Source organism: Lipophrys pholis (assembly GCF_963383615.2).
Source record: "Lipophrys pholis genome assembly, chromosome: 14".
In the NCBI taxonomy this organism is placed as follows: Eukaryota; Metazoa; Chordata; class Actinopteri; order Blenniiformes; family Blenniidae; genus Lipophrys; species Lipophrys pholis.
In genome coordinates, this window is record NC_137633.1 from 22,533,083 (window position 1) to 22,555,282 (window position 22,200).

The 22,200-nt window shown below is 42.3% G+C and overlaps 1 protein-coding gene across 1 annotated transcript in view; it reads right to left on the reverse strand.

The window, feature by feature from the left end:
• The window catches only part of evla (Enah/Vasp-like a), a 39,331-nt gene extending 17,387 nt beyond the window's left edge, over positions 1-21,944 (reverse strand). The window contains exon 1 of the mRNA XM_080480790.1: positions 21,674-21,944. Coding sequence (XP_080336916.1) covers positions 21,674-21,696 — 23 coding nt within the window. The 5' untranslated portion in view covers positions 21,697-21,944. The remainder of the gene's footprint in view (positions 1-21,673) is intronic.
• Between the last annotated feature and the right edge of the window lie 256 nt (positions 21,945-22,200).

Below are 22,200 nucleotides of genomic sequence, written 5' to 3' on the forward strand. Positions count from 1 at the left end.
AGTGGAACCGTGTGAATGTGATGATGGTCGTATTAAAGAAAAGCAGTGAAACAGAGTTACTGTGTAATTTTCCGAGGGGCTGAAGCAGAGCGGAGCCCCGCCTGACGGCAGCGACCACTTAACTAAAACACTCAGGACCACAGAGGGGATCTGACGGCCATTTTTATAATCTTTAAACTAGACCTCAACCTAAAAGTGAACCCTGGTAACCTCCCACCCCCCCTTCCCCTGCGGCCCTCACTGCCATGCTCACAGGCAGAGGCGCAGAAGGGTGTGTGTGTGTGTGTGTGTGTGTGCGTGTGTGTGTGTGTGTGTGTGTGTGTGTGTGTGTGTGTGTGTGTGTGTGTGTGTGTGTGTGTGTGTGTGTGTGTGTGTGTGTGTGTGTGTGTGCGTGTGTGTGTGTGTGTGTTGGCTAATGATACGCTGTCTTAAAAACACGTGTTTGATCGTTGGGCTCGTTTCCAGCTGGAGAAAAAAAAAGCAAATGAAAAGTCACACAGCTTCCAGGAAGCGTTAATAACACGTTGACGGCGCCGCTTCACTGAGCGACGGTCACCGTGTAACCACGACACAAGAATCACCAGGTCAGAGAAGGTCAGACGTCGTACTTCACTGCGATGCTGCCTAGATTTTAAATACAAAAAAGATCCAGGAAAAAATACAAGCTATTGGAACAACCCGCATACTCAACTCTGCTGTTCATCCCACAAATGTGGCACAATTTCAGAGGAACACACCGAGGCTTTCCAGTGAAAAGAACCAAACACACAGTTCGTTCTTTTTGTCTTGCTTATATGAGAAGGACACAACGGTAAAGGAACCAGCTACAAAACTACAGAAACTACAGTTTCCATTTTCTCCTGAGCGGTGATTTGTGATTTTAAAAGGAGCAGAGCAGAACACACTGTTGAAAGTTGACTGAAGTTTGAGTAAAGTTACATACGCCAAAATATTCTGTATAATGCTTGAATTGATTCAGATTTTGTAGCTTTAGAAGTGAAAAAAACGATAAATGATTGAATATTTCTGCCCCTTTTGTATAGATAAAATCATCTTTCAGTATGGATCATTCATTCATTGTCTATAATCAATCATCCAGCTGATCACAGAGTACAGATGAGGTGAGTCCTCCAGTTTGGACCAACTGTTCTTCATTAATGTTTTTAAGGTGAGTGATTAGAAATGCAGGAGAATTGTTATATAACATTTTATGTCTGTTGCCTCCTGAATGAGCTGAAATTAAAAAGACACGTGAAGAGATGCAGTGATCAGGAAGCTCCGAAGATCTGCACACTGAAATGCCAACACGTGACGAGAGAGAGAGAGAGAGAGAGAGAGAGAGAGAGAGAGAGAGAGAGAGAGAGAGAGAGAGAGAGAGAGAGAGAGAGAGACCGACCCCCGCTCCCCCGCCGACACATGGTTCAGTCCCAGTCGGCTTCCTCTTACTTTCCATCATCTGCTCTCCGGTTCTAAACGGCCTCTAATGACATAACATCACTCCTCCTGGCTTCATCCAAACAAAGATACTTCATCTCATCCAATAACTCTCTTTTTAGAATGTAGTCACATTACATTTTGGAAGGAATGTACCACCGCTTTTCTTTGTTTTTATCCAGACGTCTCAACTGTAGGTAGAAGAAATTTTATTTTCAATTAAAATGGAATTTTCTAAATTAAATTAAATGCAGACTAGTTCAGCCTCTTTGCACTTAAAAAAAGAACGACATGTGAAGTTGTGATTATTTGGAGGTTATTATGCTGTCATTTTCCTGATCTAAATCTGTGTGGGGCCCCTGACCTAAAAGAGTTCTACTCCCCTACTTGACAGACGGATTTTAGCAGCAGCTCCCACAATAACCCCGCCCTGCACCTCCGTCAAGACCTCCATCACTCCCCACCTCACCGCTGATGTTAAACACCATCCACACGGAGATGCTGAGGGCCGTGAAGTGCTCACACAATAACTGTCCTCCAGGGACAAACGGGAACTTCACAATCAAACAGGAAACTGCTCAAGCAGATGTGAGATAAAGTTCCAAATCCCACAACGACACCTCGCTCCGCATCAGATCTGAAATCTTATCTGACGACTCCGACACAAACTGAAAACACACTGTTTAGTCTCTTGTGAAAAAGGAAGCAAACATTTCTGATGGAAAATAATCTGTGAGTTGACTGATACAACAGGCTGGACTCCTTTAAGCTCGGCAGTACGCAAACTAAATGCAAAAATAATGAGAAATAGATACAAACATCATGTTCCTCATGTCTGAATGAGTTAAACAGATCATATTTCAGTTTCATCACTTTGCTCTGAGGAGCGAGAGGAGAGAGGAAGAGAAGAGAAGAAAGGTTGCAGAGAGGGAGAGAGAAATGAAGTCTTTCCTGTTTGATACAGTATATTTCCGAATCACTAAATCCCTGGATGTATTATTACAAATCCAGAAGTAAATCAGCCTCGGATCTAATCTCACTTCAAATCTCAGAGTGGAGATAAAATAACTGCAGCGGCTTCTTTATACTTATAGAAAAGAGGTAATTGATGGAGAAACGACTGTATGAAGAGACGACAGAGGAAAAGTAAAGCCCACAGAGGGACGGTGACGAGCAGACGAGGCGTAATCTGAAAAAGGTCAGCGATGGCTGAAAATCCCAATCAGTGACATTAAAATAACAGGATGAATCAAACTGATGCTCAGCGGAGGAAACTGAAGCGAGAGTAAACACATCCCGGCAATAAAGCAGAACGTTTAAAGAAAGGAGCGTTTGTATATCTGCTCTGGATTAGTTTCTTCTAATTCCTGATGTAATTATGCAGCTTCATACCGGATCACTACTTTATTAGTCGCATGTTTACTTCTGGCCAAGCAGCAGTTAATTGGTGTTTAAAGGATCGTGCAGAGAAACAGAAGAGCAGTGCGACGTGACACCAAAACACCTAAGCGCAAGAATAATCCAGTTTACAATTTAATCTGATTACTTCTGAAGAGAAGCTTGTTTTCTTTTTTGGATTTTTAATCCTTCAGGTACAATATAGGAACAGGAACCTGAGGATTATTTTATGCATATAAGTCGTTTTTAATATTATTTAGATTAGATGTTTAGATTAGTTGTTAACCAATAAGTCAGGGGTGTCAAACATGAGGCCCGGGGGCCAAAACCGACCCGCAAATGTCTCCAATCTGGTCAAACCACCAAGAAAATGGCCCAAAATTTAATAAAAAAACGTAACAAGTTCCTTAAGTGGATCAAACATAAAACAACCTGAGCTGAGATATCGTGATGCTGCTATGAAAGATAAGGACCTCGTTGCTTCAAACTAGCCTGAAAGCCATGCTGTCAGGGAGAAGTTCTAAAAACACTGATACTGCAACAGCTATAGAAGTTTTTTTTTTTTTTTAATTTACCTTTCACTGTATTTTGCAGCAGAAGAGTTCATTAAAATTGGCTTTATGTTGAGATTGTAATCATTTTCCATTTTAATTTGATTTTTTGGTGAAAATATCCACATTTTCATCCCGTATACTCACAAAAGAAATGATAAAGTGTAAATTGAAAGCTTATTATGTCACTATTTTACAGGTCTGAGCCACTCAAGATGAGATTGGACTGCATGTGGCCCCTGAACTAAATGTGTTTGACACCACTGCAGTAAGTCCAGCAAGTCCAGGTTCACTGATACTCTGTACGATACTAACAAAGACACAGCTCAGGCAGGTGAGGAAATGAAAAATTGTACTATATATTAATTAAAATTATATTATACAAATACAAAATCTGTATAATTGCAACACCTGGAATGATTCTGTGAAATCACCACACGTGATGTTTCCTGTTCAGACAGAGTGAAGCAGCTCCGAGCTGAGCCTCACGTTTCATTACACCATAAACTCTGTTTCAGTCTTTGTCACTGTTTAACACCTTGTTCAGGATACCGTTTTATTAGATTAGATTAGATCCTTTACAAAGAATAACTGACGTAGTCCCTCTGGAGGTCAACAACTTTGAATTTGACAAAGTGACCTGTAGGGGGCAGTGCAGAGCACACAGGGTCCATCCATCAATCTTCTACACTGTTCAGGGTCGCGGGGCGCTGGAGCTAATCCCAGCGTGTTGTGGGCGAGGACAGGATACACCCTGGACAGGTCGCCAATCTGTCACGGGGCAAAACGCATTCACATCTAGGGGCAATTTAACGTGTTTCAATCATGTTTAGCATGTAGCATGTAGCTTGGAGTTACGTGTTGAGCAGTTAAACTGGTGATCAACTTCCTTTAGCATCTGCTAGTGACAGCAGATGTTAAAATAAGACTCACAAACGTTATGACACTTTAAAAACTTTGTTGTAAATGTGGCTAAACGCCGTTCGCTAGGTGAGCTACGGATTTCTAACATCTTTTGCTAGTAGTAACGCTAAACGAAGTCGGTCACCAGTTCACAGGGAAACCAGTTAATCCAAAACACCGGCTAACTGCTGGTTCAAATGTGAAGTTGCTGGTTTTGGCAGAACATAACATACAGTCTGTCTTAAGTTTCTCATTCTCATTAATAATATTTTTTTTAAAAAGCGAACATTGCTGGGACTCTCTAATGTACCTGCTGGCGACGTTGCTGATGCAAGACATCACGGAATTACTCGTATGAGTACTCTGTGCAGTATCGATACCCGATACTGGCATCGATACTCTTTAGGTTTTATAATCCAGTGAAACCCAAAGCAGAAGTTCTACATGCAAATGACTCTTTAGTCATTTCTATATCTTCTTCTCTGTTTTGGTTTATTTGTGCATTTCTGTGGTGGTGTTACTGCACTGCTTACTAGCCTTCTGTAAATAACTGTGGTTTTGGAAAACTCTTAGCAACACGACATGTTTTTGTCCTCCGGTGGACGGAGCCGCTGAAGTCAAACTTGTACTGGATGAACCAGTAAAGATGAAGATCGAGTAAATAAATACCTAGTATATTCCTCATCGTATTGAATAACAGGAAAATAATGTTCAAACATCCGAATGTGCGTTTATCTCGAGGAGTCAGGTAATGTCACTCAGAGGTTCATTCACTACACAGGACTTCTTCACGTATCTGTTAACATGAAACTATCACTGTAAGCTCTCGCTGAGCAGAGCAAAGCTTGTTTAAAGTACAGCTGACTGACCACTGGAGCTTTTCCAGCCTCCCGGCTGCTGCAGTCCTCTGAAGGATTAAACGTGCCGCTCGTTTCCCTCTGGTGAATACTATAGACAACCTCTTTAAAAATGCATCAGCACTTCACCACTATGAGCTCATGAATAACCAAAGAAATAGTGCATGTTTTCCACCTTACAGGCTAGTGATAGTCTGCAGTCTGCATTCCTTTCATTCATTCCTCGTCAATATATTTGTAATAGTGCAGTAAAAGAAAGTGTATTCTGTATTTGAAATGTCAATCTGTTTCTTGTCTTTTTGTGGAAACAAGGCAATCAAGTTCACTTCATTCAAGATCCCAGCTGAGCCTTTAACTTTGTTTTTGCTGGAAAAAGCAGCTTCTCGGAATAATATTCACCTCAAAAAGCAGCCTGGGAAATGCAGTAAGACCAAAAAAATAAAAAACAAAAAAGAGAGAGAGAGAGAAGAAGATGAATGCAAAAATCTGAGAGAAAAACAAGAGTAGAGCGGATATGAAGGCTTCTGCCACACTGAGCGCTTCCTCATGTCAAATCAGTCTCACAGGCCAGCGGTGGAATAGAGGCCACATTCCCAGGCTTCTGAATTAAGCAAAGCACTTCCCTGCACACGTGGTTAGACATATGTGCACGGTGCAGAGCCCATACATCCACGATGTGAGTGTCAGGGCCGGGTTTTCTCCTCAGAGCAGTCCATTAGCAGAGATCTGAGCCTGATCCCGTGCAGAAAACACCGCGTGTGCATTAGTGCTGCAGTGGTTTTATGTTCCTGCGAGGTGCAGTGGACTCATGCAGCCTGGGAAAGTGCTTCCTTGGCAGAGGAGGGAGGTGGGCCGGGTCGGAGGGGAGCACCCGAGGGCAGGGGGGGCTTCTGTTATCTTGGCAATTAGCTTTTGTTGCAGGAGTAATTGTTTCATGCTGCCGGTTCACAGTGGAAGGAAACCAAACAGGCCCAGACGGCTCGTTCGGAGATGCTGTGTGCTGCCGGAGTCATCATGAATTCATGCATCAGAAAATATGACAGTGAAACGTGTCATGGAGAACTTTCAACTAAATTAGGTGAGTGAAGCACTATGTGGCTCCCAAAATGCATCTCTCGTCCATATAATTGAGAGGATTTGATTTCAAGCAGGTGTTTGGAGTTGAAATATATACATCCCTTCTTTGTTCAGCCAGGAATGTTTCATAAATCACATTTACACTGATAAACTGTGACAGATCTTTTTGGCAGGAGTTCGAAGGGAACAGAACTGAGGATCCTGGAAACTCCAAATACCTGCCAAATAAACTCCATCACCTCTCTTTATGCAACTAAAAACGTTCCAAATCACCATTTCTGTGAATATCTTTGAATTAATTTGAATACATATTATAAAATAAATGTCTACACATGACGGGTACATTTTTTACTTTTGCTTCTGTGATAAAGAGTGAATATCAAACCATACTGACAGATCCTGAAGACGCTTCAGAACAGATTTATTTACAGTTACCACAAATACAAAAGCACAGTGATGCTTCTTAAGTGCATGAAAGATTTGACTGCTAGTCTGATTTCATTTCACAACATTGATACTGTCATCGTGCAAACTTTATTAAATTCTTTTATTTAATGGATGAACGCTTTAATAAAATACACACTTAGCAATCCAGTGGACCAAAACCTGACACTTGGATCGGTGTGTGTGATAGGAGAGAAAGAAATGGGCAAATAAGAGAGAATGAGTCTCTTTAAGAGAGGATTGAAGATTTAGAATATGTGAAATGTTGATTATGCGATTGTGAAAATTTTTTTAATATTTGGTATTTGTTGTTTTATTCATATATAAACAGACGAACATAGATCAAATTAGAAACAGAAGGAAGAAGGGTTCATATGTTCTCTCTAAAACATGAAACTGAGACATAAAAAAAAAAGGTTCATCTGTGTGTCAATGTGAGTCCATTTAAATTCACCGACAGATGATTTTAACAGACTTTTAAGATTCTTACCTGCTACACATGGATCTAATAAACTTTGGTTTGACAGTGAGTTTGACTGCAGGAAGTCGTTTTCCAATGAAACAGAGGTGATTAGAACGTAATTCAAAATATAACAATAACCTCTATATCCTATACTTCATGTACGTAGCTGCTGGAGCTGCTTTCAACATGGCTACAAATGACGAAATACGTCAGCGTACACACTAATTGTTTTCAAAATGTTGCCGTGTAAAAACGAAACTTTTCGGAAACAAAAACGCTAAACCGTCGTGAAAATGCAGTCTTCATTTAGGGCGCATTCACGTTCCCCTGTTTGATCCGGACCAGAGTTCTCTTCGGGGACTTTCTGGGACTCTAACAAGCGATCTCTGGAAAACGTGGGTCGCGGTTCGTGTGCAAACAAGTTTTCCAGAGGGAGGTCGAGGAGGACGTGACATAGTGTGCAATGAATTCTGGGTAGAAAACAAACAAAGCTTACCGTGCAAGTCAAAAGAAGCAGATGAAGAAAAAAAAAGTTGGAAAATATCAGACGCGGAGTAGAGAAGAGGAAGTAGTGAGAAAGGTGCTTATTGATATCTGGTCTGAAGACTATATATCGCGGATGTTTGTGGCTACCCATTAGCCACGAGCTAATTAGCCTAGCCGCTTTCATTCTGGACCAATCAATGAGCCGTGTTTCTTCTTTACTTCCTATTTGTAATTGCGTGACATTTTACAGATGGTTTTGTCGGGTCTCAAAAGTGAATGTGAACGCCGCCCGAATCCAATGAAAGTGTGAAAATTCTCGACTCCCCCAGCACCCCGCAAGTGAACCGAGTTCCGGACTGTCCGAAAGTGAAAGGCCCGTTATAGTACCTTTCAGAGGAATAATGGAGACCAATGTAGGCCACAGATGAACAGCAACCTACAGTCTTATCATGTGTAATCACCTCCTCGGCGCCACGGCGGTTCATGTCACGGTAAATCTTAATTAATCACTTTGCAGCATCAGAGACGGTTTCCTGCAGACTGGAGGGGTAGCGCTGACAACTTCATTCATCCAGTTAATCAGGTTCATTTCATGCTAATTAAGTAGCTGAAGAAAATAACCTCCCGCATAGGAAAGCCAGTGGAGAGACACAAAAGCGTTTGAGACGGCTTCCTGTGCAGCGGCAGTGATAATCACACGGTTTAATTCGTCCCACGGTGGTGCTGCGGCTGAGAGGGACGTACAATCAGTGTGAAGGAGTCTTCACTAACACATTCGAGAGGCTGTTTAACAAACTACCAGGTACTCCGGACACATCCGGCTGCGTTAAGTAACAGTTAAGCTTGTAAAGTCAACATGCTTGAAGATTTCCTTGTACTTTCAAAGAAAAGTCACATTCACTCCAGTTCTCAAGTTTGTTTCTTCAACCAGTCCGCCCTGTGCTGTGATGTGCTGCCACTCTTCTTCCAAACAGGAAGAGAAATACATAATTATGCACCCACACACAGTATATTATAGTACCCGTACTGTACGTACGCCCAAAATAACAGTCGGATATTTCTAGAGGAGGAGCAACGCAGAAGAAAGAAGGCCACAGTCTGGTCGTAACGTATGGATCTGTCAGCTGTCTGGTATTCTTATGTTTACCATGAGGATTACAGCCTCCAGCGTCCATCGGGCAGAGCAAAGCCTGGGGCTTTGTGAAGTATGGGTGGCTGCAGGGGTGTGTGAGGGTGTGTGAGGGTGTGTGAGGGTGTGTGAGGGTGTGTGAGGGTCCAGCTGACAGGAGGGAAAGGTCCGTCTGAGTGACTGGATTAGAGGCAGAGCCTCGCAGGCAGATCATTACCTCACTGCAGTCTTAAATCTAAATTAACCAGGACTTAGCTCTCGCACAAGACCTCTAATCTGCTCCGCGGGGGGAAAGTACTGTTCACAGGCACACGGAGGGAAGGAGGCCCTGGCAACTAAAAACAGCACAGGCCAACTTTATTACTGAGGAACAGTGTGAAGCCCGGGCTTTGGTAAGTGAGCAAGCCAAGCAGTCCGCTTGTTAAAAAGAAACAGCGAGATACACACAGACTGTCACCACATATTACGCAACACCGCTACTCAATTACATGGAAAATGGTCATCATTCAAAAAGTTCTCCTCTTTCTACTTATTGTGCTTTGTACATAAACTGTTAACACGCTCCTAAATCTGTCACACAGAGGAGAAGGTTGGGCGGCGTGTCAGCAAACTGGCTTCAGCTTCAGCCTTAACGGTGCAGCATCGAGCATATTCCAGTTAAAGCGCACAAAAAAACTAAACTATTCCTCAACATGAAAAGAAAACAACATGAATTCTCTCAACGATGTTTTGTTGCGGCATAAATTTATAGTAATAATACTTTAAAATGCTTGTCTCACATGCCAGGGGCATGCATTTGTGGGATGAGCAGCAGAGCCGAGAATGTGGGCGGCACTAATTAAAGGTCAACTCCATACAGCTTTTCTTTGCTGTTGTTATTTACACGAGTTCTGAACCATCTACAGTAGTTCAGGGGTCTTTAACCTGCGGCTCTTTAGTTCTGAAAATGATATGTACAATTTTTATCCTGTTATTATTTTATATTATTATTTTTGGCTTATTTTCAAAAATACCTTCCCGGGTAAAATAGTTAAAAAGGCTAAAACTGTGAAAAAAAGTGTGAGAAGGAGGATTGACTGAGAAATGTCAAATTGTCTGAAAAACAGAAAAGAAAAAAAACAAGTTGTCAAAATATTTGAAACGCTCAAGAATGAAGGCAGGAGCAAAAACAGGCCAAACGGTTAAAATGACTAAAATGGTGGACATGATGAGGAAAAAATGGTCTAAAGTCAAAAACAATCAAACGAGCTGAGTCAGCTGAAGAGCTTTAAACGGCAAAAAAATGGCTACAAAAGCCAAAATTGTAATTGGTAAATGAATGTATGTTTAGCCAGGAGACATAAATAACTTTACAAGCTGCATGATCTTTTATTCGTAAACATGTTTTGTGTCTCCAGAAGATTTTTATTTGGTGAAAAAAGACAAAAGCGGCTTTTTTGATTGGAAAGGCTGCAGACCCCCGAACTACAACCCAACTTCCAACACCTAAAACAGACGGGGCAAACTGATGGCTTGAGGGCCACATGTGACTCCTAAGCCCACAAGCCGATTTACCCAAAGTAATGTGATGATGATGATAACCATTTCAAATGCATTTAAAGCAGGTATCAATTAAAATTATTCTAAATTACCAGTTGGATTTAAGATAAAAATATCAAATGGCTGAATGTTGATTAAAATTAGAGACATTTGATTATTGAAACGTTGCTGTGTAAACGTGAAACTTTTCAAAAACAAAAACCGAGAAATTATGCTTTTTCACTTGAGACGTTGTAAACGGGGTCTAAAGTTGCCCGTTTCCATCTGAAAGGCTCTGATGCTGACACCTTGGCGTGAGAAACCACAGAACATCCCAGAGGCCTGGAGGAGTTCAAACCTCGGTGGAGAGAAACGCCACAGTATCACACGTTATCAGGTCATAATGTTGTGGCTGACACAGGTCAGACGAGACGTTAAAGAGACACTGCCAGCCAAAGCATGTAGGTGATATGAGCTTTAATTGAATATATAAAAGATTTGATGTTGTGTAAAAAACTCAGATTACATGAATCAACAATACAAAAGTGTCAAAGGATTTTTAAAACTTGCATCATGCACCAGCGATAGGAGTGGCTCGTTTGACGTTTCACTGTATTTTGCAGCAGAAAGTTTCATCAACATGTCATTTATGCTGAAATTGTAGTAACATTAAGTAATAATTGTTAGTTTTTGTGAAAATATATGCATTTCTATCACGTATACGCTTCGTCACAACAACAAAAATCTTTAAAGTTGAAATCTAAAGGTTCTTATGGCAATATTTGATCTGTCTGGCCTACTCAAGATGAAATTGGATTGTATGTGAACTAAAACTTTCACTGCAGGATGCGATTTTGTGGCTGTTTTGAACCAAGGGTACAGTAAATACTCCATCCAGAGGAGGGTACAGCCAGTATATCTGCATACAAGCACCATCTCCTCTAGAGTCATGATGACCTATATTTATAATTCTACAGCTTATAAGAACATGTGCAGGACTCTCTAAGAGAACTGACCTAAAGAATATGGCTTAATATTTATGATTAAAACCAGAATAATGTGGATTTACTGATATCCCCTCCCTTAATGCACCACAGTCCCAGTAACAAACACAACAACATTATCAGTGGCACATTACAGTTGAAGTTCACATAATCTAAAGGCCTTAAAACCCTGCTCCATGTGACTTTACCCTTTCCATTGGACCACGGTGCGTTTATCTGCCACCGGCCCCGCTGACATGCAGCCACTGCAAAACAGAACACAATTAAGCCCCAAATAGGAGACGGAGCGAGAGGGGAGCGCTGCAGCCTTAATGGCATTAATGCAAACCGCATTAATGTGCTTATGTTCTTAGCGAAATGTCCCAGTTGTTGTGTGCAAAAAGCTGAGTGTCATGCCGCGATGTATCAGCTCGTGTCCGCTCATCACAGGCATCACTGCCAAGTCTACATTCTGATCTACATGCACTGCAATTAATGTATCTTATTTATTAAAGGGATTATATCATGCAAAATTTACTTTGGAATGGTTCTCCATCGCTGGTCGACGGTCATCAAACCCTATATGGTGTCATCGGGGGTTTAGCCAATCCCACAATTAGGCAGCTCTGCTCTGGCACATGGCACCATGAGAGGAAGTACTTCCTCCTCTTCCCAAGATGGACATGTGTGGGCGGAGCCAGTCCAGCTCACACAGACACAGCAGATTCTGAATGCAGCTCCTATGATCCAATATTCAAATGGAGGAAAATCAAGGAAAAGTTGGATCTGGGGCAATAAACTTTCAATACAAAGTTTTTGGGACCAATGAGGCCACGTGAAAGTGATGAAAAGCTGTTTAATATGACCCCTTTAAATCATCAAGACAATGTTACGCTTCCTATCTACTCACTGTATTCTGTACAAAGTTTTTTTTTACATGATTTTTCCATCTTTTACTGCAATGTCTGGATGGCAGAAGTTGCAGAAAGAATTGATAAGGAAAACAACTGCCGTCATTATCTACATTTCCACCACAGGAACTTTCCACAAGTACCAGAAACCAGCACAGGAACTCCAACTTCTGAAACCACGTCACCAAAACTGAGTTCCAGGAAAATCCTTTTTACCGCCCCCAAAAATCCCGGGTGATAATAAAGCCAATGCTTAGGAGAGAAACTTTGGTGTTTAGCTCCGCAGTGCTGAACATATCTGAACGGGTGACGTCTCGTATTGGGCTGATCTGACTTTAAAACATTTAATGTTAATTCCATTTATTACGAATGGTGTTTGAAGTTTGTTCTGGAATTGTATGATTGATCACACTGGCCGTTAAGTTCAGTGCTTCACTCAGCACTGGTACTATCATATGACACTGTTTTCGAGTGAAAACGATAAACTTCCGTTGCGCTTTGCGTGTCCTTCCGCGACAGCAGTGCTCGGATTCACTGAAAATGCAACCGTGTTCATGTCGACTGCAGCAACTCTGCGACAGGCCGTGCACACCACGGCTGTAGTGAGTCGTTCTTCCACACATGCGCGAGTAGATGAACAATAACAACAACAGTGATGCGTAAACGGGACACGTTTCTGAAGCAAAAACGCAAAAACGATTTGTTTTCACTCCGGCCTTCCTCAAGAAATCGTTACAACACAGAGAAACGGCTTCTTTTGTAAAATAACTCTGCACTATGTGCTGCCTGCTTCGATCTGATGGAGGACATGAACGTTCCTGCTGTTTTGGAGACGCCTTGTGACGAGAGCTCGGGCTTTCCAGTCTGATCTCAATAAACCTGTTTTCAAACTGAAAGCTCCTCCATGTTTACAGTCCCTCACAGGGAACCTCTACCAGCTCTACAGCTTTGTGTTGACTTCATTTTCCTTAGTATTGCCCCCGTGGTTTGGAGGTGTACTGCGATTCTATTTGAGAAATACATTTGGAGAACATTAAACTATTTAATTCAACGTTTAAAAAATATTTAACAGTCACATTTCCTAACATTCAAATCAAACCCTCTTCTTTTTGTCCTTCCTGCCCTGAAGCCCACGGCGCTGTTTGATCCTGCACTTCTCATTCGGGACAGCAAGCCTCCCTCCGTCTCCTCCCTCCATCCTCCATCGTCCCAGCAGAGAGAAAGGAGAGAGAAAGGAGAAGGTCACTGGCCCGAAAGGCTGCAGCTTTAGCCGGAAGCCACGCTGTCTCTCGTACGTGTGTGAATTAAACATGTATGGAGCGCCGCTATTCAGAGCCGCTCTATGTGGAGCTGCGGCGTTTGGAATAAAGAAGAGACCCGGTGCAGCGGAACACGTCTATCACTCAAAACATGCAGCCACAATTTAAAAAATCTGGAAAAAAAAAACCCAAACCCTCATCTAACATCACAACTTTTGTCAGCGAAGCTTCTTTTTTTCTACAAAAGATAATAAAAGTGTTGTTTTATTTGCACTTCTGCAGCCAAAACAAACGATTACAAAGATGCAGTAAACAATCCGGAATAACCTCAATTCTCAGAATTTTGTGAAAGCCAGATTAAGATGGCAGATTAGTATTTTCCCACTGATTAAAATAGAGCACAGAAACCTTTGTCTGTGCTGCAGGAGCATCACAACACTTTCTTTACACCCGACCATCAAAATCAAACCCAAGATCAGCTGCTTTCATCAGGCTGCTCCATTCGTAGAATCAGGGAGAGCCGTGAGGAAACACAACCGTTTCCTCCGTCTCATATTAACAGAAACATGTCCTCCGTCCACGCCACGCACCAGAACACACGTCAATACCTTCAACAGTCACTGGACTTTATTTAAAGCACATTGGACGATTCAGCGGTTACATTGACTTGTGGAATCATTCACACACTCACAAACCAATAGTGATGTTTCCATGTAAAGCGCTCACAAACTAAGTCGTTTTATAGGACAATAACATTCAATAACATTTATTAGTTTCTCACAGAATTACAAGAGGAATTTAATCTATTTTGGCTTTTTTTTAATCAAGCAAGTGACGATATTAAATGTAACGTTTCTTTATTTCCTCCAAACCCGTAATTGTATTCTCTTCAAACTTCTAATAAAAAATATTTGGGGGAAATAATGTATTCTGGGACATTGGTATTCAATAATGTATCGGCGATCTTTGATTGATATTTGCTCATTTAAATAATTTCAAAGTGAAAATGTTGAAAAATTTAAAGATTTTAACAGATTCCATCATGAGAGGGTTTATTTACATGTTAAATGTTTTCAAATCACAGGTCACATTTTGTAATTGACATTTCCAGTTCCCCAATTCCATCAGAAGGTGTCGCATGAAGGGTTAAACTGCCCTTTTCCTTTCATCTGGGAGTGTTTTTGCCTTTTCTGTCTGCTTCCTGCTTTTGACATTTTGTGTCACTCTGACATCCACTTGTAGAACAAATGATCACACACACACACACACACACATACACACACACACGCGCACACACACAGTGTCAGTACAAACCTGGCAGCGATGTGGCTGTAAAACAATCCTGAGTCACTGACACTCTGAGGGAGGCAGTAACGCAGCACTTGGAATCGATGTATGTCCATTTCTGCACGCAGGAAAAACAACAACGACTCTGACAACGGCTCCGGTTTTACAACACAAAGTCCCTCCTGCGATGCTCCATTTCCTTAAAACTATCGCTCTTTAAAAGCAGCTTAATCCTCCTGCTGAAAGCAAAACATAAATAACAAAGAGGAGGGACGGCGCTGAGTGAAAACATCCCCGTCAGAAATTATTTTTAAAAAGTGGGTGAAATCATCCGCGATGAGAACGATCATCCATCCATCCAGCAACAAAGAGATGAGTGACAGACGGACCGGCAGGGATGAAGTCATTGACCAGCCAGTTGTCTGAATGCATAATCGGGGTGTGTGTGTGTGTGTGTGTGTGTGTGTGTGTGTGTGTGTGTGTGTGTGTGTGTGTGTGTGTGTGTGTGTGTGTGTGTGTGTGTGTGTGTGTGTGTGTGTGTGTGTGTGTGTGATGAACCTCTGTGCTATTGTCAGACTGTTAACCCAGGGGAGATTACCTCATATCCGTCTGACCCCCTCCTCTCCTCCACACTCCGGTTTAATGTGTTTGTGTCAGGCGTACTGTTGGGGGATTGTTGAGCCCCCCTCCCACCACCCCCCCCCCCCCCCCCCCCCCCCCCCCCCCACACACACACACACACACACACACACACCTCCCACCCTGCTGTTGCTATGGCCACCGAGTACCAAGCCCAAATTATCTACCAGTAGTCCATACTGTGGTCAGCTCCTATTGGGCAGGATGCCCTCAACCTCAGAGGACAGAACACACACACACACACACACACACACACACACACACACACACACACACACACACACACACACACACACACACACACACACACACACGAGCTGGAGGGCGTGTGTGTGCTTAATGTCCATTATCGTCCCGCTGAGTGACTCACTCACTCCAACGCTCAATGTGAATTTGACACACGGGGGACGGAGCGAAGGGAGGCGGGCCGGGTTGGAAGTCATCGACTTCGTTCAACGATGCAGTTGTTGTAAAACTGGGATCGGACCAATAAAGCAGCCGAGCCAATGCTTTGAGAAGCCGTAAATGTGAAGGGAAAAGGGCAGAGATACAACAAACTTTCAAACCACCTCATATATATAAACATATACGTCTGTGTTTGGAGTCCATTGAAAAGCAATCGACTAATAGAAACTTCATGAACTCAATACGAAGTGATCCAAAGAGAAAACTTATCCACATCAATCTTTGATAACTGTTTTATCATGAATAAATTCCCAGTTACTGAAGCACAGATGGACAACTTTGATTGTCGTGATTTTATTTAACAAAGAGTCAAACTGCTAAGAACGACGACAAAGAGTTTCTTTGGGTTGGTTCAGCTGATTTAATGACAAAACTACTTTTAATTTATGTATTTCATATATTTCACCTGGAAACTAAGTAATCAAGAGTAACTTATACCCATCGGCTACAAATAATAATCATCCTTCATCACCAGTGCGTTAGGAATTTGTGAAAATTGCCTCGCAGAGTGAAAAAAATAAAGACAGGAGCTGCAAGTGGCCTGACTGTTGTGGCATAAAAGTACCCGACTGTTAACTGATCACTGTTATTAAATCCACAACCTCAGTGCACGTTCTGCTCGTTCACTCATGACTTCAGCTGCGGAGCTCCGACCAGCTCCTGTGGCGATCGCCAGGTTCACGTTCAGCGAAGTCTCAACACGGTAAATTTAATTTTACTGGAGAAAGAAAAACTCATAATTCATCAGTTTGCTTTATCCGACAGCAGCACAACACAACACAACTTCTCTCATCTTTGTTAATGATGCTTCTACCTCTTTCTCTAACGCTTTATATTTACAAACAACAAGTTTGTTTCACACAAGTAGTGAGAGGAATTGAATATGATTCTGATTCTGATCAATACCAACAATCATTTCACCGAGTACATATCTTAACTTTCACGGGGGAACTATTCACACGAGAACATTTTGATGCTAAACACTATGTAGTTTTCACATTGGGCCACTAGTGGGCGCTGTTGATAGATAGCCACACACACATGCAGCAGAGAACAAAACACCATAAACATTCACTATGGGTGTAACTGGCCACCCCTTTCCTGTCAATTCCATTATTGTTTATTTATTTATTTTTCGGGATGTTTTTCTTTTGTTGCAGAACCTTTGTTTCCGACCGGAAGTTGTGCTGTGTCAGGAAGTATTTAAGTGACGCACTCCTGTCATTGAGCTTCGTTCCTGGCACAGCACGGGAGGTTGAAGTGCGGCGTTTCTCGTTTATTTTTCATTCATTCACAAGGTCGGCCGGTTGGTTATTATTTGTTTCTTTGTTAGCACGCATACGCTCCCATTGGAAATCCGCGACACTGCCGCAGAGTATAGTCGCTCCCTCGGTCAGCAGAGTGAGGTATGTTTTGGTGTTTGTTTTGGGAACTGTTTAAATATGAGTTGTATGATGGAAACATTAATATATAATTTGATGGAGGTTTTGAATATGGTCGGGTTTTTCAATAAAGTTAAATGTGTATTTAAATGAAATTAATTTGTGTATAGAACATGGAAAGATATTTTGTAACAGAGTGGTTTTAAAAATTGAAATGAAATGATTGTTTGTTTTGCCTTTTAGTTTCACGGTGCAGAATTATTAAAGAGGAGTTGCACCAGTAGAATTCGTCTGCTTTGTTCGAGAGGCCAGGGGGAGAACACAGACATTCTAGTGGACAGACGACCAAGTTGGAGTTTTATTATGGTGACTGTCAAAATAAAACTACCAACTCCCAGGGGAACATGGACTGGGAATCATGACACTCTGGAGGAAACATTGTTTCTGATTGTCCGTCTACTGAGCATGTGCAGAACAACTCGTCACTACGGTCGTGGTGTGCATGGCCAGCAGCAGCGTTTCAGAAAAGTTGCGTTTTCCCTGTTTCCACAGAGACGGAGTTCAAATGTTTTCAAAAAGTTCCACATTGGGAGCCGTTCTCAAAAAGTTGTGTTTCCAGTGAAAATGTTTAAACGGGGGCCTGAAACTGTCCTGCTTCTGGGAACTCTCCAAAGTGTTCTTCGTTCACCTTTCCCCCCCCTTAAAGTTTGAATTTAAAACGGGTAGCGGATGAACAGGAAAGTGTCGTACAGAAGAAAAGACGGGCTACTGGTTCGTTTTGCTCTAAAGTTCAAACAATCCTAAAGGGAAAGAGAAACGAGAGCCGCCTTTCGGTCTTAATGGGGTTAAAACACACGTCATGCACACACTGACATCACCACAGTGTTAGGACGGCAGAATATCACTCGGTGAACTTTGATCTTTCTGGCTGACTGGCCTCATATACCAGCAGCGACGGAGTCACATGGCCGAGAGGCGGAACAGGGCGCTCCACGACTGACACGATTGGTTACATGAGGGGTCACGATCAGCGGGGGTCACGACCAGTGGGGGTCACGATCAGCGGGGGTCACAATCAGCGGGGGTCGGCTCAGCGCTCTGTTTTTGAGCCGTTTGTCTGTGAACAGTTTGTTTTTGAGCGCTCCACCGTGTGGAGTCGTGTGCGGCTGGCAGCGCTCAGCTGGACCGCAGGACGTCTCGTGGCAGGACGGGTAAATGTTAACAAGCCCGATCTGTGACAGACGAGGATCGGTGGTGCCCCGAGGAGGAGGAGGAGGAGGAGGATGAGGAGGAGAAGGAAGAAGGGGGGGGTTGCCTGCCCGCCAGCATTTATAAAACGATAACAGGCAGCAGCTAGGACGCTCTGGGGAACTGATCACGTTGAGGGTCGAACCGGCTGGTAATGTGGCTACATGACCCGGTTACTCTCACCTCGGACAAACTGTTGCTCGGAGATACGGAGTAGAAACTGTAGAGCTCGATCAAAGACGCTCAGTCAACTTTATCTTCAGACTTTCTGTGTCAACCTTTATACTTTACTGAGCTGCAGACATCTCCATACATCCTCTTCACCACCGCACCACGGCCCCAGAACAAACCATGTAGATTATTTACGAGGTCACAATTTCAAATTATAGGCAACTAATTTTAATAATCTCCTGGGGACTTTATTTAATCCTGCACTTGATTCAGTCATGAATTTTTCCCATCAAATCATTAAGCCTGTGAGCTAAAACGTCACAGAGGAGCTTTTCTAAAAAGGATCACAGAGTGTAAACTAAATTAAGGCTGCATTAAAAAGACAATAGAGTCCTACTTGAATCACTGGTACATAACGATGGGTGAATCACAACTTCAACATGCAGTGACTGGACAGTTCATGAAGCCATGAGAGCTACTGAGAACTCCTTCTCAACATGGAGCAGTAAAAAACTAATGAGAACCGGGAGAACATGCAAACTCCACACAGAAAGGCTTCCAAGTTGCTCACAACAATTACAACATGAATTTATTTACAGTCTCCTTTCATTTATTTATAAAACACACAATCATAAGTAACTATAACTGTAACTTCCATCTTTTGATTTGTATCGACAGCAAAGTCTCACCCAAATTTAAAAATACTCAAATTATTATAATTTAATGGCATTTAATGGGTATTCTGTTAAAAATTCTTTTACTTTTACTTCTGCACCAATCCACATCAACTATTTTAAAATACGTTGCTACTGAGTACACCTGCAATTTATTTATTATTTATTATTTTGATCTGCATTTTTGTAATAAATTATAATAAATAAAATATTTTTTTCAACAGAGAAGTCCTGCATTCTACCCACGTTTGTTGATAAAACAACAAACAAACCACAATTTGATTTCTTTATATTTTATAGTTTGTCTTTCCATATTTTACAGGTATTGAATGCATGGTGCTTCACAATGTGATTGAATGCAGCTGAAACGTAATCGAGTAGCTTCAGAGAAAAGTACTTTGTCTGGAATATAATTAACAGTTCAGTACAACCGATCACCACTTTTCCACCTGTGATGAGTGTGAAGGACCTTGTGTGTTGGATCCATGTAAAAGAGTAAATAATAATCATTTTAAATAAAAATTAACATGCTTGAGAAGTCCATTACTTTGTTATTTCATCACACATAACACAAGTGGTTGCAGTTTTAATTTTGTTTTAAGATTCTTATATTTATTGACTGGTTAAAAAAAAGATTCAGATATTTTGAGATAATATATTTTCTTTACCTTAATTTATAAGCCAAAATGATAAAAACACAAATCAAAAATCTATTTGAAATATTTCAGTTTAGGTGTAATGAATATAAAATACAAATAAGAGTATTAATTTTAGTTGTTTGTGTGATAAACACACATGTCAAAAATATATGCATGTATAATATAAACAAATATAGAATATACATTCTGTATAAACTCATCAGGAAACAGTCAAAATGTGTGATAAGACATTACTTAATAATAGAAATAAATTCTATAATTGTTCCCTTTGTGTTTTTTCTCCTCATCAGTGTCGAATTAACTCATTTTGGGAGAGTTTGTTTGGATAAAAGGGAATAATTTGGTGGAGAATCCACATCGCCCCACTTTAGAGGGTACGATCAGCAGTGTGACCCCGATACTGAAATCTCTTATTCATTATTGGCTCCTCCAGTGCCAGTTGGGCCTCCGGCTTACTGTCACACTGAAACATACAGTACAATACGGATTGCAACCCCCACTTCACTGTCTCCCTTCCCCCTTCCCCCATCCCTCCTCCTCCTCCTCCTCCTCCTCCTCCTCCTCCTCCTCCTCCTCCTCCACCTTCTTCAGTGATCTCCGCTTCTCATTCTGTCACTAATCCTGATCCTTAAAGGGGAAACGCTGCTTCCGCTCAAAGGAAAAGACAAGCGGAATAAAGGACGCACAGAATTGAGTCCCTCTGTCTATATTTGAGAAACTGTGTCAGCCTTCCAGACGGTGGATCGAATGTAACTCTGCATAATGTAACAGAGGAAGAGAGGAGGGAAAGAAAGGAGGGAGAAATAAATCAGCAGCTTTGGTGTGTGAACAGAAACGCTCCTTACATAATGCTTTTCCAGGCTTATAATTTGAATGCATGAATAACAGACGGGGTGTCAGTCCTGTATGGTGATTTGTCTGTGACGTACAGTAGATGAGCGGGTGCATGCGGTCAGCAGTTAACTGCTGTTTTCACATCTGTACGAGCGGCACAGATCGCCATGACCCGCCGTAATCTGCAGAGAAACCCCTTCATCCATTCAGCCATCATCTGGCTTCTGATAGTCCCACTCATTCAGAGATTATCCCTTTCTTCCTGCCTCTCTTTTTCACGCACGCACACACACACACACACACACACATATACACACACTCACACTCACACACATGCAACAAATCAGCTGGGATCAGTCCTGTGAACGAGGGAGAGCAGCTGAGTGGACAAACTGACAGGCAGCAACAAAATCATTCCTTCTTCCCAGGAAAGAAAAAAAGAAAAGAAAAAACAGAACCAATGAAAGATTGCTTTAGGGAAACCAATCCTCCTCCGCTAACAGCTGGCTGCAGAGAGAACAGGCAGAAGGCTGGAAAGAAGGAGACAGACCAGGGAAAGTCAGCAACTCCTCCAGGAGATTTTTCCTCTTCCACTTTTCCCCTGGCTCTCTCTCCAACCCGAGCCAGTTGCATTGAGCAACATGTCCAGCTCGGAAACCACAGAGGCAGATACAGAGAGCCTGTGAAGCCGGGCTCTTTGCTGCAGACAAACAATCCTGCAAATGCTATTCCAGGAACCAAAGGGATTCTGTGGTTTGAAAGCCGAGCCAGGCTTTAAACAGAAACACTACAGTGTGAGGAAGCCACATCATTACCCCAAACGCTCCAGAATCCAGCTCAGATTCACCCCGAAGACACAGAAAACACAAAGAGAGGTGATGAAGACGTTGCGCCGCCTTACCCGAAATCATCCAGCGAATACATGTCGCTGAAGGAGGCAGCCAGTCCTCAAGCTCAGGATGAAAGGAGGTATAAAGAGAGATTATGGAGGAGAGGGGGAAGTGTCAGCCTGAGACGAGAGAGCGCTACACATGTTGTCCAACGCTGCCGCAGTGAACTCAGCTTCTCCTTCCTCACATCCTCCACACAAGTTCCACCGAGAAAATCCACAACGCCAGCGAAGCAGACAGAGACTCCGAGAGTCGGAGGGAAGGAGAGAGAGAGAGAGAGAGAGGGAGAGGGAGAGAGAGAGAGAGAGAGAGAGAGACACAGAGAACATGTGACCGCTGCAGACCAGTCACCTCTCTCTGCTTCAAGCGTTGCTCTCCTGTCTCTCAACCTCTGAGGAATCGTTTCCACTGGATGGAAATTACATGTTATCCCGGAGAAGAAACAGGACTGCTTTTATACTGGCCTTCTGATGGTATAAACCATTCCAAAATAAACCGTGGAGCAGGGCGTTCGCTCGTACGGCTCACAGGACAAAAA